Below are 24,633 nucleotides of genomic sequence, written 5' to 3' on the forward strand. Positions count from 1 at the left end.
ATGGACTTCAATGCATGTCGCATGTTCAAGGATTTCAATGCATGTCGCCCTTGCTGCTGCCGCAGTGCCCACTGATAATCCAGGTTACTAGCGATGCTTTTGTAGCCTTCCGGGGGGTCACGGGATGAGTCGTTGCTCGTATGAATCGCCACGCAGTCTCAGTCTCAGTGTGTGACTTGATGAATGGTGCACTTTCGAAGACCCGGCAGCTGTCGATGATCGTTGATGCAGGGTGCCTCACAATAACCCAATCGACACTTGCCGCGTTTTGCGTTCCGTTGTGGACAGCCAGATGATTCCTGAGCAGAACAGCCGTGACCTGTATCATAAAGAAGAAAGAATTTCAATGCATGTTGCCGCTGCTGCTGCCGCAGTGCCCACTGATCATCCAGGTTTCTGGCGATGCTTTTGTAGCCTACGGAGGGGTCACGGGATGAGTCGTTGCTCCTGTGAATTGCAACGCAGCCTCACTGTGTGACTCGATGAATGGTGCACTTTCGGAGACCCGGCAGCTGTCGATGATCGTTGATGCAGGGTGCCTCACGATAACCCAATCGACACGTGCCGCGTCTAGCGTTACGTTGTGGACAGCCAGATCATTCCCGAGTCGAACAGCCGTGACCTGTATCATAAAGAAGAAAGAATTTCGATGCATGTCGCCCTTGCTGCTGCCGCAGTGCCCACTGATGATCCAGGTTTTTGGCGATGCTTTTGTAGCCTTCGGAGGGGTCACGGGATGATTCATCGCTCCTGTAAATCGCCACGCAGTCTTAGTGTGTGACTCGATGAATGGTGCACTTTCGGAGACCCGGCAGCTGTCGATGATCGTTGATGCAGGGTGCCTCACGATAACCCCATCGACACGTGCCGAGTCTTGCGTTCCGTTGTGGACAGCCAGATGATCCCCGAGTAGTACAGCCGTGACCTGTATCATAATTGAAGAAAGAATTTTTATTCATGTTGCCCTTGCTGCTGCCGCAGTGCCCACTGATGATCCAGGTTTCTGGCGATGCTTTTGTAGCCTTCGGAGAAGTCAAAGGATGAGTCGTTGCTCCTTTGAATCGCCACGCAATCTCAGTCTCAGTGTGTGACTCGATGAATGGTGCACTTTCGGAGAACCCGCAGCTGTCGCTGATCGTTTATGCAGGGTGCCTCACGATAACCCAATCGAAGCGGGCCGCGTCTTGCGTTCCGTTGTGGACAGCCAGATGATTCCCGACTAGAACGAACGTGACCTGTATCATAAACAAGACAGAATTTCTGTGCGTGACGCCCTTGCTGCTGCCGCAGTGCCCACTGATGATCCAGGTCTCTGGCGATGCTTTTGTAGCCTCCGGAGGGGTCACGGGATAAGTCGTTGCTCCTGTGAATCGCCACGCAGTCTCAGTGTATGACTGGATGAATGGTGCACTTTCGGAGACCCGGCAGCAGTCGATGATCGTTGATGCAGGGTGCCTCACGATAACCCAATCAACACTTGCGGCATCTTGCGTTCCGTTGTGGACAGTCAGATGTTCCCGAGTAGAACAGGCATGACCTGTATCATAAACAAGAAAGGATTTCTGTGCACGTTGCCCTTGCTGCTGCCGCAGTGCCCAATGATGATCCAGGTTTCTGGCGATGCTTTTGTAGACTGCGTTGAAGTCACGGGATGAGTCGTTGCTCCCATGAATCGCCACGCAGCTTAAGTGTGTGACTCGATGAATGGTGCACTTTCGGAGACCCGGCAGCTGTCGATGATCGTTGATGCAGAGTGCCTCACGATAACCCAATCGAGACTTGCGGCATCTTGCGTTCCGTTGTGGACAGTCAGATGTTCCCGAGTAGAACAGGCATGACCTGTATCATAAAGAAAAACGAATTTCTATGCATGTTGCCCTTGCCGCTGCCGCAGTGCCCACTGATGATCCAGGTTTCTGGCGATGTTTTCGTTGCCTTAGGATAAGTCACAGGATGAGTCGTTGCTCCTGTGAATCGCCACGCAATCTCAGTCTCAGTGTGTGACTCGATGAATGGTGCACTTTCGGAGACCCAGCATATGTCGATGATCGTTGATGCAGGGTGACTCACGATAACCCAATCGACGCGTGCCGCGTTTTGCGTTCCGTTGTGGACAGCCAGATGATTCCCGAATAGAACTGCCGTGACCTGTATCCTTAAGAAGAAAGGATTTCTATGCATGTCGCCCTTGCTGCTGCCGCAGTGCCCACTGATGATCCAGGTTTCCGGCGATGCTAGTGTAGCCTTCGGAGGGGTCACGGCATGAGTCGTTGCTCCGGTGAATCACGGCGCAGTCTCAATCTCAGTGTGTGACTCGATGAATGGTGCACTTTCGGAGACACCGCTGCTGTCGACGATCGTTGATGCAGGGTGCCTCACGATAACCAAATCGACGCGTGCCGCGTCTTCCGTTCCGTTGTGGACAGTCAGATATTCCCGAGTAGAACAGCCGTGTCCTGTATCTTAAAGAAGAAAGGATTTCAATGCATGTCGCCCTTGCTGCTGCCGCAGTGCCCACTGATAATCCAGGTTACTAGCGATGCTTTTGTAGCCTTCCGAGAGGTCACGGGATGAGTCGTTGCTCCTGTGAATCGCCACGCAGTCTCAGTCTCAGTGTGTGACTTGATGAAAGGTGCACTTTCGCAGACCCGGCAGCTGTCGATGATCGTTGATGCAGGGTGCCTCACGATAACCCAATCGACACGTGCCGCGTCTAGCGTTACGTTGTGGACAGCCAGATCATTCCCGAGTAGAACAGCCGTGACCTGTATCATAAAGAAGAAAGAATTTCTATGCATGTCACCCTTGCTGCTGCCGCAGTGCCCAATGATGATCCAGGTTTTTGGCGATGCTTTTGTAGCCTTCGGAGGGGTCACGGGATGATTCATCGCTCCTGTAAATTGCCACGCAGTCTCAGTGTGTGACTCGATGAATGGTGCACTTTCGGAGACCCGGCAGCTGTCGATGATCGTTGATGCAGGGTGCCTCACGATAACCCCATCGACACGTGCCGAGTCTTGCATTCCGTTGTGGACAGCCAGATGATCCACGAGTAGAACAGCCGTGACCTGTATCATAAAGAAGAAAGAATTTCTATTTATGTTGCCCTTGCTGCTGCCGCAGTGCCCACTGATGATCCAGGTTTCTGGCGATGCTTTTGTAGCCTTCGGAGAAGTCAAAAGATGAGTCGTTGCTCCTTTGAATCGCCACGCAATCTCAGTCTCAGTGTGTGAGTCGATGAATGGTGCACTTTCGGAGAACCCGCAGCTGTCGCTGATCGTTTATGCAGGGTGCCTCACGATAACCCAATCGACACGTGCGGCATCTTGCGTTCCGTTGTGCACAGTCAGATGTTCCCGAGTAGAACAGGCATGACCTGTATCATAAAGAAAAACGAATTTCTATGCATGTTGCCTTTGCTCCTGCCGATGTGCCCACTGATGATCCAGGTTTCTGGCGGTGCTTTTGTAGCCTTCGGAGGGGTCACGGGATGAGTCGTTGCTCCTGTGAATCGCCACGCAGATTCAGTGCGTGACTCGATAAATGGTGCACTTTTGGAGATCCGGCAACAGTCGATGATCGTTGATGCAGGGTGCCTCACGATAACCCAATCGACACGTGCCGCGTTTTGCGTTCCGTTGTGGACAGCCAGATGATTACCGAGTAGAACAGCCGTGACCTGTATCATAAACAAGAAAGAATTTCTGTGCATGTTGCCCTTGCTGCTGCCGCAGTGCCCACTGATGATCCAGGTCTCTGGCGATGCTTTTGTAGCCTTCGGAGGGGTCACGGGATGAGTCGTTGCTCCTGTGAATCGCCACGCAGTCTCAGTGTGTGACTCGATGAATGGTGCACTTTCGGGGACCCGGCAGCTGTCGATGATCGTTGATGCAGAGTGCCTCACGATAACCCAATTGAGACTTGCGGCATCTTGCGTTCCGTTGTGGACAGTCAGATGTTCCCGAGTAGAACAGGCATCACCTGTATCATAAAGAAAAACGAATTTCTATGCATGTTGCCCTTGCCGCTGCCGCAGTGCCCACTGATGATCCAGGTTTCTGGCGATGTTTTCGTTGCCTTCGGATAAGTCACAGGATGAGTCGTTGCTCCTGTGAATCGCCACGCAATCTCTGTCTCAGTGTGTGACTCGATGAATGGTGCACTTTCGGAGACCCAGCAGCTGTGGATGATCGTTGATGCAGTGTGACTCACGATAACCCAATCGACGCGTGCCGCGTTTTGCGTTCCGTTGTGGACAGCCAGATGATCCCCGAGTAGTACAGCCGTGACCTGTATCATAATTGAAGAAAGAATTTTTATTCATGTTGCCCTTGCTGCTGCCGCAGTGCCCACTGATGATCCAGGTTTCTGGCGATGCTTTCGTAGCCTTCGGAGAAGTCAAAGGATGAGTCGTTGCTCCTTTGAATCGCCACGCAATCTCAGTCTCAGTGTGTGACTCGATGAAAGGTGCACTTTCGGAGAACCCGCAGCTGTCGCTGATCGTTTATGCAGGGTGCCTCACGATAACCCAATCGGCGCGGGCCGCGTCTTGCGTTCCGTTGTGGACAGCCAGATGATTCCCGACTAGAACGAACGTGACCTGTATCATAAACAAGACAGAGTTTCTGTGCGTGACGCCCTTGCTGCTGCCGCAGTGCCCACTGATGATCCAGGTCTCTGGCGATGCTTTTGTAGCCTTCGGAGGGGTCACGGGATGATTCATCGCTCCTGTAAATCGCCACGCAGTCTTAGTGTGTGACTCGATGAATGGTGCACTTTCGGAGACCCGGCAGCTGTCGATGATCGTTGATGCAGGGTGCCTCACGATAACCCCATCGACACGTGCCGAGTCTTGCGTTCCCTTGTGGACAGCCAGATGATTCCCGAGTTGAACAGCCGTGACCTGTATCATAAAGAAGAAATAATTTCTATGCATGTTGCCCTTGCTGCTTCCGCAGTGCCCACTGATGATCCAGGTTTCTGGCGATGCGTTTGTAGCCTTCGGAGAAGTCACGGGATTAGTCCTTGCTCCCATGAATCGCCACGCAGCTTAACTGTGTGACTCGATGAATGGCGCACATCGGAGACCCGGCAGCAGTCGATGATCGTTGATGCAGGGTGCCTCACGATAACCCAATCGACACGTGCGGCATCTTGCGTTCCGTTGTGGACAGTCAGATGTTCCCAGTAGAACAGGCATGACCTGTATCATAAAGAAAACGAATTTCTGTGCATGTTGCCCTTGCCGCTGCCGCAGTGCCCACTGATGATCCAGGTTTCTGGCGATGTTTTCGTTGCCTTCGGGGAAGTCACAGGATGAGTCGTTACTCCTGTGAATCGCCACGCAATCTCAGTCTCAGTGCGTGACTCGATGAATGGTGCACTTTCGGAGACCCAGCAGCTGTCGATGATCGTTGATGCAGGGTGCCTCACGATAACCCAATCGACACGTGCCGAGTCTAGCGTTCCGTTGCGGACAGCCAGATGATTCCCGACTAGAACGAACGTGACCTGTCTCATAAACAAGAAAGAATTTCTGTGCGTGTCCCCCTTGCTGCTGCCGCAGTGCCCACTGATGATCCAGGTCTCTGGCGATGCTTTTGTAGCCTTCGTAGGGGTCACGGGCTGAGTCGTTGCTCCTGTGAATCGCCACGCAGTCTCAGTGTATGACTGGATGAATGGTGCACTTTCGGAGACCCGGCAGCAGTCGATGATCGTTGATGCAGGGTGCCTCACGATAACCCAATCGAGACTTGCGGCATCTTGCGTTCCGTTGTGGACAGTCAGATGTTCCCGAGTAGAACAGGCATGACCTGTATCATAAACAAGAAAGAATTTCTGTCCATGTTGCCCTTGCTGCTGCCGCAGTGCCCAATGATGATCCAGGTTTCTGGCGATGCTTTTGTAGACTGCGTTGAAGTCACGGGATGAGTCGTTGCTCCCATGAATCGCCACGCAGCTTAAGTGTGTGACTCGATCAATGGTGCACTTTCGGAGACCCGGCAGCTGTCGATGATCGTTGATGCAGAGTGCCTCACGATAACCCAATCGAGTCTTGCGGAATCTTGCGTTCCGTTGTGGACAGTCAGATGTTCCCGAGTAGAACAGGCATGACCTGTATCATAAAGAAAAACGAATTTCTATGCATGTTGCCCTTGCCGCTGCCGCAGTGCCCACTGATGATCCAGGTTTCTGACGATGCTTTGCAGCCTTCGGAGGGGTCACGGGATGATTCATCGCTCCTGTGAATCGCCACGCAGTCTCAGTGTGTGACTCGATGAATGGTGAACTTTCGGAGACCCGGCAGCTGTCGATGATCGTTGATGCAGGGTGCCTCACGATAACCGCATCGACACGTGCCGAGTCTAGCGTTCCGTTGTGGACAGCCAGATGATTCCCGAGTAGAACAGCCGTGACCTGTATCATAAAGAAGAAAGAATTTCTATTCATGTTGCCCTTGCTGCTGCCGCAGTGCCCACTGATGATCCAGCTTTCTGGCGATGCTTTAATAGCCTTCGGAGAAGTCAAAGGATGAGTCGTTGCTCCTTTGAGTCGCCACGCAATCTCAGTCTCAGTGTGTGACTCGATGAATGGTGCACTTTTGGAGAACCCGCAGCTGTCGATGATCGTTGATGCAGGGTGCCTCACGATAACCCAATCGACACGTGCCGAGTCTCGCGTTCCGTTGTGGACAGCCAGATGATTCCCGACTAGAACGAAGGTGACCTGTCTCATAAACAAGAAACAATTTCTGTGCGTGTCCCCCTTGCTGCTGCCGCAGTGCCCACTGATGATCCAGGTCTCTGGCGATGCTTTTGTAGCCTTCGGAGGGGTCACGGGATGAGTCGTTGCTCCTGTGAATCGCCACGCAGTCTCAGTGTATGACTGGATGAATGGTGCACTTTCGGAGACCCGGCAGCAGTCGATGATCGTTGATGCAGGGTGCCTCATGATAACCCAATCGAGACTTGCGGCATCTTGCGTTCCGTTGTGGACAGTCAGATGTTCCCCAGTAGAACAGGCATGACCTGTATCATAAACAAGAAAGAATTTCTGTGCATGTTGCCCTTGCTGCTGCCGCAGTGCCCAATGATGATCCAGGTTTCTGGCGATGCTTTTGTAGACTGCGTTGAAGTCACGGGATGAGTCGTTGCTCCCATGAATCGCCACGCAGCTTAAGTGTGTGACTCGATGAATGGTGCACTTTCGGAGACCCGCCAGCTGTCGATGATCGTTGATGCAGGGTGCCTCACGATAACCCAATCGACGCGTGCCGAGCCTTGCGTTCCGTTGTGGACAGTCATATGTTCCGGAATAGAACAGCCGTGACCTGTATCATAAACAAGACAGAATTTCTGTGCGTGACGCCCTTGCTGCTGCCGCAGTGCCCACTGATGATCCAGGTCTCTGGCGATGCTTTTGTAGCCTTCGGAGGGGTCACGGGATAAGTCGTTGCTCCTGTGAATCGCCACGCAGTCTCAGTGTCTGACTGGATGAATGGTGCACTTTCGGAGACCCGGCAGCTGTCGATGATCGTTGATGCAGGGTGCCTCACGATAACCCCATCGACACGTGCCGCGTCTTGCGTTCCCTTGTGGACAGCCAGATGATTCCCGAGTTGAACAGCCGTGACCTGTATCATAAAGAAGAAATAATTTCTATGCATGTTGCCCTTGCTGCTTCCGCAGTGCCCACTGATGATCCAGGTTTCTGGCGATGCGTTTGTAGCCTTCGGAGAAGTCACGGGATTAGTCCTTGCTCCCATGAATCGCCACGCAGCTTAACTGTGTGACTCGATGAATGGCGCACATCGGAGACCCGGCAGCAGTCGATGATCGTTGATGCAGGGTGCCTCACGATAACCCAATCGACACGTGCGGCATCTTGCGTTCCGTTGTGGACAGTCAGATGTTCCCAGTAGAACAGGCATGACCTGTATCATAAAGAAAACGAATTTCTGTGCATGTTGCCCTTGCCGCTGCCGCAGTGCCCACTGATGATCCAGGTTTCTGACGATGTTTTCGTTGCCTTCGGGGAAGTCACAGGATGAGTCGTTGCTCCTGTGAATCGCCACGCAATCTCAGTCTCAGTGCGTGACTCGATGAATGGTGCACTTTCGGAGACCCAGCAGCTGTCGATGATCGTTGATGCAGGGTGCCTCACGATAACCCAATCGACACGTGCCGAGTCTAGCGTTCCGTTGCGGACAGCCAGATGATTCCCGACTAGAACGAACGTGACCTGTCTCATAAACAAGAAAGAATTTCTGTGCGTGTCCCCCTTGCTGCTGCAGCAGTGCCCACTGATGATCCAGGTCTCTGGCGATGCTTTTGTAGCCTTCGGAGGGGTCACGGGCTGAGTCGTTGCTCCTGTGAATCGCCACGCAGTCTCAGTGTATGACTGGATGAATGGTGCACTTTCGGAGACCCGGCAGCAGTCGATGATCGTTGATGCAGGGTGCCTCACGATAACCCAATCGAGACTTGCGGCATCTTGCGTTCCGTTGTGGACAGTCAGATGTTCCCGAGTAGAACAGGCATGACCTGTATCATAAACAAGAAAGAATTTCTGTCCATGTTGCCCTTGCTGCTGCCGCAGTGCCCAATGATGATCCAGGTTTCTGGCGATGCTTTTGTAGACTGCGTTGAAGTCACGGGATGAGTCGTTGCTCCCATTAATCGCCACGCAGCTTAAGTGTGTGACTCGATGAATGGTGCACTTTCGGAGACCCGGCAGCTGTCGATGATCGTTGATGCAGAGTGCCTCACGATAACCCAATCGAGTCTTGCGGAATCTTGCGTTCCGTTGTGGACAGTCAGATGTTCCCGAGTAGAACAGGCATGACCTGTATCATAAAGAAAAACGAATTTCTATGCATGTTGCCCTTGCCGCTGCCGCAGTGCCCACTGATGATCCAGGTTTCTGACGATGCTTTGTAGCCTTCGGAGGGGTCACGGGATGATTCATCGCTCCTGTGAATCGCCACGCAGTCTCAGTGTGTGACTCGATGAATGGTGAACTTTCGGAGACCCGGCAGCTGTCGATGATCGTTGATGCAGGGTGCCTCACGATAACCGCATCGACACGTGCCGAGTCTAGCGTTCCGTTGTGGACAGCCAGATGATTCCCGAGTAGAACAGCCGTGACCTGTATCATAAAGAAGAAATAATTTCTATTCATGTTGCCCTTGCTGCTGCCGCAGTGCCCACTGATGATCCAGCTTTCTGGCGATGCTTTAATAGCCTTCGGAGAAGTCAAAGGATGAGTCGTTGCTCCTTTGAATCGCCACGCAATCTCAGTCTCAGTGTGTGACTCGATGAATGGTGCACTTTTGGAGAACCCGCAGCTGTCGATGATCGTTGATGCAGGGTGCCTCACGATAACCCAATCGACACGTGCCGAGTCTCGCGTTCCGTTGTGGACAGCCAGATGATTCCCGACTAGAACGAACGTGACCTGTCTCATAAACAAGAAACAATTTCTGTGCGTGTCCCCCTTGCTGCTGCCGCAGTGCCCACTGATGATCCAGGTCTCTGGCGATGCTTTTGTAGCCTTCGGAGGGGTCACGGGCTGAGTCGTTGCTCCTGTGAATCGCCACGCAGTCTCAGTGTATGACTGGATGAATGGTGCACTTTCGGAGACCCGGCAGCAGTCGATGATCGTTGATGCAGGGTGCCTCACGATAACCCAATCGAGACTTGCGGCATCTTGCGTTCCGTTGTGGACAGTCAGATGTTCCCCAGTAGAACAGGCATGACCTGTATCATAAACAAGAAAGAATTTCTGTGCATGTTGCCCTTGCTGCTGCCGCAGTGCCCAATGATGATCCAGGTTTCTGGCGTTGCTTTTGTAGACTGCGTTGAAGTCACGGGATGAGTCGTTGCTCCCATGAATCGCCACGCAGCTTAAGTGTGTGACTCGATGAATGGTGCACTTTCGGAGACCCGGCAGCTGTCGCTGATCGTTGATGCAGAGTGCCTCACGATAACCCAATCGAGTCTTGCGGAATCTTGCGTTCCGTTGTGGACAGTCAGATGTTCCCGAGTAGAACAGGCATGACCTGTATCATAAAGAAAAACGAATTTCTATGCATGTTGCCCTTGCCGCTGCCGCAGTGCCCACTGATGATCCAGGTTTCTGACGATGCTTTGTAGCCTTCGGAGGGGTCACGGGATGATTCATCGCTCCTGTGAATCGCCACGCAGTCTCAGTGTGTGACTCGATGAATGGTGAACTTTCGGAGACCCGGCAGCTGTCGATGATCGTTGATGCAGGGTGCCTCACGATAACCGCATCGACACGTGCCGAGTCTAGCGTTCCGTTGTGGACAGCCAGATGATTCCCGAGTAGAACAGCCGTGACCTGTATCATAAAGAAGAAATAATTTCTATTCATGTTGCCCTTGCTGCTGCCGCAGTGCCCACTGATGATCCAGCTTTCTGGCGATGCTTTAATAGCCTTCGGAGAAGTCAAAGGATGAGTCGTTGCTCCTTTGAATCGCCACGCAATCTCAGTCTCAGTGTGTGACTCGATGAATGGTGCACTTTTGGAGAACCCGCAGCTGTCGATGATCGTTGATGCAGGGTGCCTCACGATAACCCAATCGACACGTGCCGAGTCTCGCGTTCCGTTGTGGACAGCCAGATGATTCCCGACTAGAACGAACGTGACCTGTCTCATAAACAAGAAACAATTTCTGTGCGTGTCCCCCTTGCTGCTGCCGCAGTGCCCACTGATGATCCAGGTCTCTGGCGATGCTTTTGTAGCCTTCGGAGGGGTCACGGGCTGAGTCGTTGCTCCTGTGAATCGCCACGCAGTCTCAATGTATGACTGGATGAATGGTGCACTTTCGGAGACCCGGCAGCAGTCGATGATCGTTGATGCAGGGTGCCTCACGATAACCCAATCGAGACTTGCGGCATCTTGCGTTCCGTTGTGGACAGTCAGATGTTCCCCAGTAGAACAGGCATGACCTGTATCATAAACAAGAAAGAATTTCTGTGCATGTTGCCCTTGCTGCTGCCGCAGTGCCCAATGATGATCCAGGTTTCTGGCGATGCTTTTGTAGACTGCGTTGAAGTCACGGGATGAGTCGTTGCTCCCATGAATCGCCACGCAGCTTAAGTGTGTGACTCGATGAATGGTGCACTTTCGGAGACCCGGCAGCTGTCGCTGATCGTTGATGCAGAGTGCCTCACGATAACCCAATCGAGTCTTGCGGAATCTTGCGTTCCGTTGTGGACAGTCAGATGTTCCCGAGTAGAACAGGCATGACCTGTATCATAAAGAAAAACGAATTTCTATGCATGTTGCCCTTGCCGCTGCCGCAGTGCCCACTGATGATCCAGGTTTCTGACGATGCTTTGCAGCCTTCGGAGGGGTCACGGGATGATTCATCGCTCCTGTGAATCGCCACGCAGTCTCAGCGTGTGACTCGATGAATGGTGAACTTTCGGAGACCCGGCAGCTGTCGATGATCGTTGATGCAGGGTGCCTCACGATAACCCCATCGACACGTGCCGAGTCTAGCGTTCCGTTGTGGACAGCCAGATGATTCCTGAGTAGAACAGCCGTGACCTGTATCATAAAGAAGAAAGAATTTCTATTCATGTTGCCCTTGCTGCTGCCGCAGTGCCCACTGATGATCCAGCTTTCTGGCGATGCTTTTGTAGCCTTCGGAGAAGTCAAAGGATGAGTCGTTGCTCTTTTGAATCGCCACGCAATCTCAGTCTGAGTGTGTGACTCGATGAATGGTGCACTTTTGGAGAACCCGCAGCTGTCGATGATCATTGATGCAGGGTGCCTCACGATAACCCAATCGACACGTGCCGAGTCTAGCGTTCCGTTGTGGACAGCCAGATGATTCCCGACTAGAACGAACGTGACCTCTATCATAAACAAGAAAGAATTTCTGTGCGTGTCGCCCTTGCTGCTGCCGCAGTGCCCACTGATGATCCAGGCCTCTGGCGATGCTTTTGTAGCCTTCGGAGGGGTCACGGGCTGAGTCGTTGCTCCTGTGAATCGCCACGCAGTCTCAGTGTATGACTGGATGAATGGTGCACTTTCGGAGTCCCGGCAGCAGTCGATGATCGTTGATGCAGGGTGCCTCACGATAACCCAATCGAGACTTGCGGCATCTTGCGTTCCGCTGTGGACAGTCAGATGTTCCCGAGTAGAACAGGCATGACCTGTATCATAAACAAGAAAGAATTTCTGTGCATGTTGCCCTTGCTGCTGCCGCAGTGCCCAATGATGATCCCGGTTTCTGGCGATGCTTTTGTAGACTGCGTTGAAGTCACGGGATGAGTCGTTGCTCCCATGAATCGCCACGCAGCTTAAGTGTGTGACTCGATGAATGGTGCACTTTCGGAGACCCGCCAGCTGTCGATGATCGTTGATGCAGGGTGCCTCACGATAACCCAATCGACGCGTGCCGAGCCTTGCGTTCCGTTGTGGACAGTCATATGTTCCGGAATAGAACAGCCGTGACCTGTATCATAAAGAAGAAAGAAGTTCTATGCATGGCGCCCTTGCTGCTGCCGCAGTGCTCACTGATGATCCAGGTTTCTGACGATGCTTTGTAGCCTTCGGAGGGGTCACGGGATGATTGATCGCTCCTGTGAATCGCCACGCAGTCTCAGTGTGTGACTCGATGAATGGTGAACTTTCGGAGACCCGGCAGCTGTCGATGATCGTTGATGCAGGGTGCCTCACGATAACCCCATCGACACGTGCCGAGTCTAGCGTTCCGTTGTGGACAGCCAGATGATTCCCGAGTAGAACAGCCGTGACCTGTATCATAAAGAAGAAAGAATTTCTATTCATGTTGCCCTTGCTGCTGCCGCAGTGCCCACTGATGATCCAGCTTTCTGGCGATGCTTTTGTAGCCTTCGGAGAAGTCAAAGGATGAGTCGTTGCTCTTTTGAATCGCCACGCAATCTCAGTCTCAGTGTGTGACTCGATGAATGGTGCACTTTTGGAGAACCCGCAGCTGTCGATGATCGTTGATGCAGGGTGCCTCACGATAACCCAATCGACACGTGCCGAGTCTCGCGTTCCGTTGTGGACAGCCAGATGATTCCCGACTAGAACGAACGTGACCTGTCTCATAAACAAGGAAGAATTTCTGTGCGTGTCGCCCTTGCTGCTGCCGCAGTGCCCACTGATGATCCAGGTCTCTGGCGATGCTTTTGTAGCCTTCGGAGGGGTCACGGGCTGAGTCGTTGCTCCTGTGAATCGCCACGCAGTCTCAGTGTATGACTGGATGAATGGTGCACTTCCGGAGACCCGGCAGCAGTCGATGATCGTTGATGCAGGGTGCCTCACGATAACCCAATCGAGACTTGCGGCATCTTGCGTTCCGTTGTGGACAGTCAGATGTTCCCGAGTAGAACAGGCATGACCTGTATTATAAACAAGAAAGAATTTCTGTGCATGCTGCCCTTGCTGCTGCCGCAGTGCCCAATGATGATCCAGGTTTCTGGCGATGCTTTTGTAGACTGCGTTGAAGTCACGGGATGAGTCGTTGCTGCCATGAATCGCCACGCAGCTTAAGTGTGTGACTCGATGAATGGTGCACTTTCGGAGACCCGGCAGCTGTCGATGATCGTTGATGCAGAGTGCCTCACGATAACCCAATCGAGTCTTGCGGAATCTTGCGTTCCGTTGTGGACAGTCAGATGTTCCCGAGTAGAACAGGCATGACCTGTATCATAAAGAAAAACGAATTTCTATGCATGTTGCCCTTGCCGCTGCCGCAGTGCCCACTGATGATCCAGGTTTCTGGCGATGTTTTCGTTGCCTTCGGATAAGCCACAGGATGAGTCGTTGCTCCTGTGAATCGCCACGCAACCTCAGTCTCAGTGTGTGACTCGATGAATGGTGCACTTTCGGAGACCCAGCAGCTGTCGATGATCGTTGATGCAGGGTGACTCACGATAACCCAATCGACGCATGCCGCGTTTTGCGTTCCGTTGTGGACAGCGAGATCATTCCCGAATAGAACTGCCGTGACCTGTATCTTAAAGAAGAAAGGATTTCTATGCATGTCGCCCTTGCTGCTGCCGCAGTGCCCACGATGATCCAGGTTTCCGGCGATGCTAGTGTAGCCTTCGGAGGGGTTACGGCATGAGTCGTTGCTCCGGTGAATCACCGCGCAGTCTCAATCTCAGTGTGTGACTCGATGAATGGTGCACTTTCCACTTTGTTAACGTTCCACTTTGTTCCACTTTGTTTCCACTTTGTTTCCGCTTTGCACTTTGATCCACTTTGTTAACGTCTGATCCAAAAAAGTTTTGGCGTGTAATTAACCCTAAGGATACGGACACTGCAATAACCCTAAAGGACGCAGATGGCTGCATGGTGCCCAATGAAGCATGTGGTGACCTCTTGAACTACACTTTCAGTCAAGCTTTTACCGACGAACCGCCACTCGACCAGTTTTGTACCGTCTCTCTTTCTACGATAACTCATCCAAGCGAGCCCATCACCGTTACTGCAACAGGTGTATCACGGGCTATCGACAGGCTCCCGCTTAGCTCCAGTCCTGGACCGGATGGCATCAGTTCTAAACTACTAAAACTAACTTCCCACGTATCAGCATTTATACTGTGTTTAATTTTCCAACAATCACTGGATACCGGCTGTGTTCCAGATGATTGGAAGTCTGGCCATATCATACCTATATTCAAATCTGGTGATCCCTCATGTCCAAGCAATTACCGCCCGATTTCACTGACATCAGTTTGCTGTAAACTCCTTGAGCATATAATTTACTCCCACATTATGAGTCATCTTAATGCAAATAATCTGTTATTCAAAAATCAGCATGGCTTCAGATACAAACGGTCTTGCCAAACACAGTTGTTCGAACTAACCACTTACCTACATGACTCTTTGCACAATTTGCTTTATACTGACGCAGTATTCATTGACTTCTCGAAAGCCTTCGATCGTGTTCCCCATAAACGGCTAATCATGAAAATAAACAGCCTTAAGTTAGATGAGAAAACTACCCAGTGGATTAACGAGTTTTTATCTGGTCGCTCTCAGTCGGTAACTTTTAATAACAACCAATCTACTTTCTGCCGCGTTAGGTCAGGGGTACCTCAAGGGTCAGTGTTAGGCCCATTATTATTCCTAATATATATTAATGACATAGCTACGAATATAACTTCAACAATACGGCTGTTTGCCGATGATTGCGGAATTTATAGACAGATAACCACCCCTGATGACGTTGCCATATTACAAAAAGATTTAACCACATTAGCTGAATGGTGTCGCGTATGGAAGATGGAAATTAATGCAGAGAAAACTAAGGTCATGACATTTTCTTCCAAGCTAACCTTTCCATCTAACGTATACACTCTATGCAATTGCATACTCGAACGAACCTCTTCCTTTAAATATCTGTGGGTTATTCTGACATCTGACTTAAGCTGGGCCTTGCATGTTGAGCATATTACTAACAAGGCAATAAAAAAACTTGGCTTTTTAAAACGCCGTCTGTACCTTGCAAACAGTGACACAAGACTTCGTGCATACATCTCCCTTGTCAGAACAACCCTCGATTACGCCTCAATTATTTGGAACCCTCACACAGCTAACCTTTCTGATTGCATCGAATCAATTCAAAATAAGGCCGCCCGCTTTATTTTGCGCTCCTACTCTCCATATCAAAGTGTGTCAGCATTAAAACAGACCCTTAATCTTGCGGATCTTGACACACGACGGAAATATTTCCGTCTGTCTTCAGTTCAGTTTTCAGTTCAGTTTTATTCCTTAAAGGCCCCCATTTCAGGGGGTGTTACATAAGGGGTGGGATTACATTTGTAGTGAGGAAAACAAAACAGCGATGGTGATTTAACATTGAAGGTGATCTGTTACGCATTCTTGAAAAGCAGGTGTTGAAGCGATGGCGACGATGTCATGGGGTAGGCCGTTCCAGTCCGTGGCTGCTCGAAGAAATAACGAAGCTGAAAACGTAGTAGTGCGTGATAGTGGGCGGGCAACTTGAAGGGGATGACTGGTGCGGTGAGATATGCGTGATGCGGCGGTGATATACGGTGCTTGATTGAGAGGAGAATAAAAGAATTTGTGATAAAGGGTGAGGCTAGCAATGCGACGACGAAAAGAGAGGGGTGACAGTCCGGATGTAGCTTTCAAGGATGAAACACTGACGTCATATGAGTATGAGGAATGAATGAATCGGGCAGCACGATTCTGCACAGCTTCCAACGCGGTGATTAGATATGCTTGATGTGGGCTCCAGATGGGGGATGCATATTCTAATTTGGGTCTTATAAGTGATTTATACGCGAGCAATTTAACACGTGGTGGGGCAAGACGAAGGTGACGCTTTAGAAAACCGAGTGTTTTGTTTGATGTTGAAATGATGTTACCGATATGAACCTGCCATGATAGATTGGAAGAGAGGGTGACTCCTAGATATTTATATGATTGTACTTGCTCAATCTGTGTGTTAGAAATTAAATAATGAAAGAGATATGGATTGTGACGACGAGTGAAGGACATGAGTTTACATTTACTAGGATTGAGGGACATTAGCCAGTTATTACACCAATTTAGTACGTTGTTAAGTTCTGTCTGAAGAGTGTATTGATTGTGACAGTTATTAATGGTGCGGTAAATAACACAATCATCTGCGAAAATTCGAATATTACAGGAAACATGCAGGGGCAAGTCGTTAATATATATTAAGAATAGGAGGGGACCCAGGACAGAACCTTGTGGGACGCCTGAAGTAACCGGGAGAAATGTAGACAGATGGCCGTTAAGATAGACTGACTGAGAACGGTTAGTTAGGAATTCTTCAATCCATTTGAGAATATTAGGGGGTAAGTTCAGCTTTGAGAGTTTTAGTAATAGCCGGCGGTGGGGAACCTTGTCAAAAGCTTTAGCGAAATCAAGAAAGATGGCGTCGGTCTGCATATTACGGTCTAGATTAGTGTGCAAGTCGTGAAGGAAAAGCGCTAGTTGGGTTTCGCAAGAGAGGCCCTTACGAAACCCATGTTGTGAAGGGTGAAAAAAATGGTTTTGGTCCAAGAAGTTTACGATTTGTGAGTAGATGACATGTTCCATGATTTTACAAGGCACACTAGTCAATGAAATGGGGCGGTAATTCAAGAGCGAGTCTCTGTTACCTGATTTGTAGACTGGAACGACCTTCCCCGTTTTCCAATCAAGAGGCAAAATTCCTGAGGAGAGTGACTGTGAGAAAATGAGACATAAATATGATGCACAAATTGATTCCACATTTTTCAATAGTTTTGAATTAATCAGGTCCATACCAGCTGATGATGAAAGTTTCATATTGTGAATTATGGATGAAATGCCTTCTTCGACGAACGTGACTGCCGGCATGGGGGTTTCTAAGTTAAAGGGTGGTAATTGTGAAGGTGCGTCGAGTTCGGTAGTGAACTCAGATGTGAATGCATGGTTAAATATTTCTGCGCATTCATGGTCAGTCATCGCTTCATTTGAATAATTCGTCAGTTTAATATCGGGAGGATGTGATGGGTTTAAAACTTGCCAGAATTGCTTGGGGTTTCTTATAAGTAAGTTTGGTAAGTCATTGTGATAAAATGAGTATTTGGCGTTACGAACAGAAAGTAGGTATGATTTTTCGGCCTCGAAGTATTTTCCCCATGCGGCAGGCGTGTCGTTTCGTTTGGCGGTACGAAACAATCGTTTCTTTTTGTTTTCGAGTCGTTTTAAGTGCTGGGTAAACCATGCTTTATTGCGATTAGTATGAAAGGTAATCCTTGGTACGAACATATTAGTGAGATGATTTAATTTGTTCTTGAATATCAGCCAGTTTTCATGAATTGAGCGAGTGTGAAATGCGGATACGTATCCAGGGAAAAAGGTGTTAAGTTCTTCAGTTATTGCATTATAGTTACCCTTATCATAGAGTTGTATCGTTTTATCGGATGTCTGTTTTTGAGTCGAGGTAAATGAGAATAAAGCATGCATGACTTTGTGATCGCTGATTTCAGGAAGGTAATTTATGGATGATACATTCTCGGGGCTGCTTGTTAGTATCAGGTCGAGCGTGTTTGCCGATTCTCGTGAAACACGGGTTGGTTGGGAAATTAATTGAATGAGGTTAAAATTTAAACAGACATCGATGAAGTTCTTCGCCTCTGCAGGACACGTTATTGTGGAACTAGCTATGTTCTGCCAATCAATATCCGGGTAATTAAAATTACCAAAAAGAAGAATACGGGCATTTGGATATGTGAAAACAAGTTTATGAAGGATGTTGTTCAGATGACGTGGGAAGTCTGGATTAGTCTGGGGGGGCCTGTAGCAAACGCCAAGCAGAACTGTTACGGGGGGAGCGCGACAGATGAGCCATATGGCTTCAATGTCGGATGCGACGTCAACAACAGAGCATGATATGCCTCGATGAATGGCAACGAGAACACCGCCCCCCCCCCGTTTGCCTTTTCGATCGTTTCGATACACTTCGAAGTTGGGTAAATCGGCCAAAATTTCCGTATCCGTTACATCACTATTTAGCCAAGTTTCTGTTAGTATTAGTATGTTGCTCCCGGATGACGACATGATGTTTGATATGAGTTCGCGCTTTGGAAGAAGACTACGGATGTTAGTGAATATTATCGAAAACGAGAGAACATTGTGCGGTGGAGCGGGTCGACGATTTGTTAAAGTTTTGTGACGGGGCAATTGCTATGCTATTTCCTTAACGGCTTGGGATGATGCGTCAAATACATAGCGTTTTGAGCCGATGTGCAGGGTTTTGAAGCGCAAGGAGTACTTGTTGGAATTGGCTTTAGCAAACACTAGTAACTGTTTACGCGCGTGCCGAACGGTGCGGGAGAAGTCCTCTCCAATACTGTAGTTTGTGTCTTTCAATTTACGGCCATTTGATAACAGTGCGTCTTTGGTTTTATGAGATAGGAATTTTACGATTACGGGACGAATTCGGTCGGCTGAATGATTTCCGAGGCGATGCGCTCTTTCAATGTCGTTAGGTTCCAAGGTTATATCAAGATTTTTGCGGCAAACATCAATGACTAGTTTTTCTGACTCAGCCCACATTTCAGCGCTAGCAAGGCCAGGGATGCCATAGAAAATAAGGTTATTCCGACGTGATTGGTTTTCCGCGTCATCCAGGCGTGTTTCTAGTTCTTTAATCTTTTTAGCTTGGTCGATTGTGGTTGACTGCATTATTTCAATATCGTTTCTGAGGTGAAGAAGTGTTTGGTAATGCGTTTCGAGATCGGCCATTCGTTTGTCTAGGCTTGCTATAGTTTGGTCTGTTGTGTTCAGCTGTGTTTTGAGGCCCTGTATTTCCGTAATCAACAGGGTCTGTCCCGCGTTTAGCTTCTGTAGTTCAGCGAGTACAGCAGCGTTGCCCTCAGGACCAGGGTTAGTCTCAACGTCACCTGATAGCATGAGCAAGGAATGAATTACGTGAGCACACTCAAAGGCAATGGCAACACAGCAGTGCGGGCTCGGAAACTGCACCAAAATATAATTACTGGATTTTTTAGCGAAGAGGGCATATGATGTACTGACCTGCATCGCAAAGGTAAGCGGATTAGGCGGCTGCGCTGTGGTGCAGTCACAGAGCCCACGAAGCGGTGTCAGCGGGTGAAGCTCTTTTATACATGTTGGCATTGTTGCTGATGTCGATGTGGCCATCCATGGTACTGTGATTTCCGGTGTGTGCAGCTCCTCTGGCGGCACATCCAGTAGGGACGAGCACTCGCCGGGCGGTGGATGGCAGGAGCCAGGGTCATCTCCAGTGTACGGCAGTGCGCACACCGATGACGCCCCCGTAGACAGGCCTGCCAGGGACGGCAGCAGCAGGCTGGCAAATGCGAGGATGGTCGTCTGCATCGCAAAGGCAAGCGGATTAGGCGGCTGCGCTGTGGTGCAGTCACCGAGCCCACGAAGCGGTGTCAGCGGGTGAAGCTCTTTTATACATGTTGGCATTGTTGCTGATGTCGATGTGGCCATCCATGGTACTGTGATTTCCGGTGTGTGCAGCTCCTCTGGCGGGACATCCAGTAGGGACGAGCACTCGCGGGGCGGTGGATGGCAGGAGCCAGGGTCATCTCCAGTGTACGGCAGTGCGCACACCGATGACGCCCCCGTAGACAGGCCTGCCAGGGACGGCAGCAGCAGGCTGGCAAATGCGAGGATGGTCGTCTGCATCGCAAAGGTAAGCGGATTAGGCGGCTGCGCTGTGGTGCAGTCACCGAGCCCACGAAGCGGTGTCAGCGGGTGAAGCTCTTTTATACATGTTGGCATTGTTGCTGATGTCGATGTGGCCATCCATGGTACTGTGATTTCCGGTGTGTGCAGCTCCTCTGGCGGCACATCCAGTAGGGACGAGCACTCGCGGGGCGGTGGATGGCAGGAGCCAGGGTCATCTCCAGTGTACGGCAGTGCGCACACCGATGACGCCCCCGTAGACAGGCCTGCCAGGGACGGCAGCAGCAGGCTGGCAAATGCGAGGATGGTCGTCTGCATCGCAAAGGCAAGCGGATTAGGCGGCTGCGCTGTGGTGCAGTCACCGAGCCCACGAAGCGGTGTCAGCGGGTGAAGCTCTTTTATACATGTTGGCATTGTTGCTGATGTCGATGTGGCCATCCATGGTACTGTGATTTCCGGTGTGTGCAGCTCCTCTGGCGGGACATCCAGTAGGGACGAGCACTCGCGGGGCGGTGGATGGCAGGAGCCAGGGTCATCTCCAGTGTACGGCAGTGCGCACACCGATGACGCCCCCGTAGACAGGCCTGCCAGGGACGGCAGCAGCAGGCTGGCAAATGCGAGGATGGTCGTCTGCATCGCAAAGGTAAGCGGATTAGGCGGCTGCGCTGTGGTGCAGTCACCGAGCCCACGAAGCGGTGTCAGCGGGTGAAGCTCTTTTATACATGTTGGCATTGTTGCTGATGTCGATGTGGCCATCCATGGTACTGTGATTTCCGGTGTGTGCAGCTCCTCTGGCGGCACATCCAGTAGGGACGAGCACTCGCCGGGCGGTGGATGGCAGGAGCCAGGGTCATCTCCAGTGTACGGCAGTGCACACACCGATGACGCCCCCGTAGACAGGCCTGCCAGGGACGGCAGCAGCAGGCTGGCAAATGCGAGGATGGTCGTCTGCATCGCAAAGGTAAGCGGATTAGGCGGCTGCGCTGTGGTGCAGTCACCGAGCCCACCCTTTTTTTCACTCCCTTTACTATAGTGGTTCATCTTTTTCATCTGCTCCCATCTTACCCGCCCATTATCTGTCCACCCGCAATGACCATGTATGCAAAGTGGCTCCCATATTTGCTAGGACCAAAAAATTCCAAAATTCCCCTTTCGTGTTATCAGTGAACGAATGGAACGCCCTACCTGAAGATATTGTAAAAATCACTGACCCGTCTGTCTTCCAATCAACCCTGCGCACATTTTTAAATGTATAAAATGTTCAGCTGCCACTTCTTGACTGGCCTGTGTTACATATATGTATAATTTCTAAATTTCCATTTACCCGCACCCACCTGCCACTTGTGCCTTGTTGAAAAGTGCCATGTACAGAAAATATGAATTATACCATGTACTCTCGCCCAAATTACTTTTCGTTTTTTTTTCCCTCTTTTTTTCTTTTTTTTCATCTTTCTTTTACAAAGTGTTTCTTCTACCGAAATCTGTGCTTGTTGCCTTCAGTCATTTTTATTACAATATCATGTGTGAATTGTATCCCCCCCTATGTAATGCGTCTCGGGGCCTTTAGGGTATTGAAAATAAATAAAATAAATAAATAAAAACTTTCGGAGACACCGCTGCTGTCGACGATCGTTGATGCAGGGTGCCTCACGATAACCAAATCGACGCGTGCCGCGTCTTCCGTTCCGTTGTGGACAGTCAGATATTCCCGAGTAGAACAGCCGTGTCCTGTATCTTAAGGAAGAAAGGATTTCAATGCATGTCGCCCTTGCTGCTGCCGCAGTGCCCACTGATAATCCAGGTTACTAGCGATGCTTTTGTAGCCTTCCGGGGGGTCACGGGATGAGTCGTTGCTCCTGTGAATCGCCACGCAATCTCAGTCTCAGTGTGTGACTCGATGAATGGTGCACTTTCGGAGAACCCGCAGCTGTCGCGGATCGTTTATTCAGGGTGCCTCACGATAACCCAATCGACGCGTGCCGCGTCTTGCGTTCCGTTGTGGACAGCCAGATGATTCCCGACTAGAACGAACGTGACCTGTATCATAAACAAGAAAGAATTTCTGTGCGTGTCGCCCTTGCTGCTGCCGCAGTGCCCACTGATGATCCAGGTCTCTGGCGATGCTTTTGTAGCCTTCGGAGGGGTCACGGGATGATTCATCGCTCCTGTAAATTGCCACGCAGTCTCAGTGTGTGACTCGATGAATGGTGCACTTTCGGAGACCCGGCAGCTGTCGATGATCGTTGATGCAGGGTGCCTCACGATAACCCCATCGACACGTGCCGAGTCTTGCGTTCCGTTGTGGACAGCCAGATGATCCCCGAGTAGTACAGCCGTGACCTGTATCATAAAGAAGAAAGAATTTCTATTTATGTTGCCCTTGCTGCTGCCGCAGTGCCCACTGATGATCCAGGTTTCTGGCGACGCTTTTGTAGCCTTCGGAGAAGTCAAAGGATGAGTCGTTGCTCCTGTGAATCGCCACGCAATCTCAGTCTCAGTGTGTGACTCGATGAATGGTGCACTTTCGGAGACCCCACAGCTGTCGATGATCGTTGATGCAGGGTGCCTCACGATAAGCCAATCGACACGTGCCGCGTCTTGCGTTCGGTTGTGGACAGGCAGATAATTACCGAGTAGAACAGCCGTGACCTGTATCATAAACAAGAAAGAATGTCTGTGCATGTTGCCCTTGCTGCTGCCGCAGTGCCCACTGATGATCCAGGTTTCTGGCGATGCTTTTGTAGACTGCGGAGAAGTCACATAATAAGTCGTTGCTCCCATAAATCGCCACGCAGCTTAAGTGTGTGACTCGATGAATGGTGCACTTTTGGAGACCCGGCAGCAGTCGATGATCGTTGATGCAGGGTGCCTCAAGATTACCCAATCGACACGTGCGGCATCTTGCGCTCCGTTGTGGGCAGTCAGATGTTCCCGAGTAGAACAGGCGTGACCTGTAACATAAAGAAGAACGAATTTCTATGCATGTTGCCTTTGCTCCTGCCGATGTGCCCACTGATGATCCAGGTTTCTGGCGGTGCTTTTGTAGCCTTCGGAGGGGTCACGGGATGAGTCGTTGCTCCTGTGAATCGCCACGCAGATTCAGTGTGTGACTCGATAAATGGTGCACTTTTGGAGACCCGGCAGCATTCGATGATCGTTGATGCAGGGTGCCTCACGATAACCCAATCGACACGTGCCGCGTTTTGCGTTCCGTTGTGGACAGCCAGATGATTACCGAGTAGAACAGCCGTGACCTGTATCATAAACAAGAAAGAATTTCTGTGCATGTTGCCCTTGCTGCTGCCGCAGTGCCCACTGATGATCCAGGTTTCTGGCGATGCTTTTGTAGACTGCGGAGAAATCACGGGATGAGTCCTTGCTCCCATGAATCGCCACGCAGCTTAAGTGTGTGACTCGATGAATGGTGCACTTCGGAGACCCGGCAGCAGTCGATGATCGTTGATGCAGGGTGCCTCACAATAACCCAATCGACACGTGCGGCATCTTGCGTTCCGTTGTGGACAGTCAGATGTTCCCGAGTAGAACAGGCATGACCTGTATCATAAAGAAAAACGAATTTCTATGCATGTTGCCTTTGCTCCTGCCGATGTGCCCACAGATGATCCAGGTTTCTGGCGGTGCTTTTGTAGCCTTCGGAGGGGTCACGGGATGAGTCGTTGCTCCTGTGAATCGCCACGCAGATTCTGTGCGTGACTCGATAAATGGTGCACTTTTGGAGACCCGGCAGCAGTCGATGATCGTCGATGCAGGGTGCCTCACGATAACCCAATCGACACGTGCCGCGTTTTGCGTTCCGTTGTGGACAGCCAGATGATTACCGAGTAGAACAGCCGTGACCTGTATCATAAACAAGAAAGAATTTCTTGTGCATGTTGCCCTTGCTGCTGGCGCAGTGCCCACTGATGATCCAGGTTTCTGGCGATGCTTTTGTAGACTGCGGAGAAGTCACGGGATGAGTCGTTGCTCCCATGAATCGCCACGCAGCTTAAGTGTGTGACTCGATAAATGGTGCACTTTTGGAGACCCGGCAGCAGTCGATGATCGTTGATGCAGGGTGCCTCACGATAACCCTATCGACACGTGCCGCGTTTTGCGTTCCGTTGTGGACAGCCAGATGATTACCGAGTAGAACAGCCGTGACCTGTATCATAAAGAAAAACGAATTTCTGTGCATGTTGCCCTTGCCGCTGCCGCAGTGCCCACTGATGATCCAGGTTTCTGGCGATGTTTTCGTTGCCTTCGGAGAAGTCACAGGATGAGTCGTTGCTCCTGTGAATCGCCACGCAATCTCAGTCTCAGTGCGTGACTCGATGAATGGTGCACTTTCGGAGACCCAGCAGCTGTCGATGATCGTTGATGCAGGGTGCCTCACGATAACCCAATCGACACGTGCCGAGTCTA

The 24,633-nt window shown here is 50.7% G+C and overlaps 2 protein-coding genes across 2 annotated transcripts in view; one reads left to right on the forward strand and one right to left on the reverse strand.

Annotated features, from left to right (window-relative positions):
* The window catches only part of LOC142565970 (uncharacterized), a 118,610-nt gene extending 98,102 nt beyond the window's left edge, over positions 1 to 20,508 (reverse strand). The window contains exon 1 of the mRNA XM_075676610.1: positions 19,570 to 20,508. Coding sequence (XP_075532725.1) covers positions 19,570 to 20,331 — 762 coding nt within the window. The 5' untranslated portion in view covers positions 20,332 to 20,508. The remainder of the gene's footprint in view (positions 1 to 19,569) is intronic.
* On the forward strand, positions 20,508 to 21,133 carry LOC142566209 (uncharacterized). Its single transcript, XM_075677051.1, has 3 exons — positions 20,508 to 20,536; positions 20,605 to 20,854; positions 20,998 to 21,133. Exons 1-3 carry the CDS (start codon positions 20,508 to 20,510, stop codon positions 21,019 to 21,021), a joined length of 303 nt encoding a protein of 100 aa, XP_075533166.1. The 3' UTR covers positions 21,022 to 21,133.
* The last annotated feature ends 3,500 nt before the right edge of the window (positions 21,134 to 24,633 follow it).

This window comes from Dermacentor variabilis, unplaced genomic scaffold (genome assembly GCF_050947875.1).
Source record: "Dermacentor variabilis isolate Ectoservices unplaced genomic scaffold, ASM5094787v1 scaffold_12, whole genome shotgun sequence".
In the NCBI taxonomy this organism is placed as follows: domain Eukaryota; kingdom Metazoa; phylum Arthropoda; class Arachnida; order Ixodida; family Ixodidae; genus Dermacentor; species Dermacentor variabilis.

What these genes read in the sequence shown, in the direction of transcription:
- LOC142566209 (XM_075677051.1), top strand. Translation starts at nt 20,508, where the DNA reads ATGCGAGGATGGTCGTCTGCATCGCAAAG. An exon ending in TGGTCGTCTGCATCGCAAAG is followed by an intron (nt 20,537 to 20,604) that starts GCAAGCGGATTA and finishes CAGCGGGTGAAG; the next exon opens with CTCTTTTATACATGTTGGCA. An exon ending in TGGTCGTCTGCATCGCAAAG is followed by an intron (nt 20,855 to 20,997) that starts GTAAGCGGATTA and finishes CGGTGTGTGCAG; the next exon opens with CTCCTCTGGCGGCACATCCA.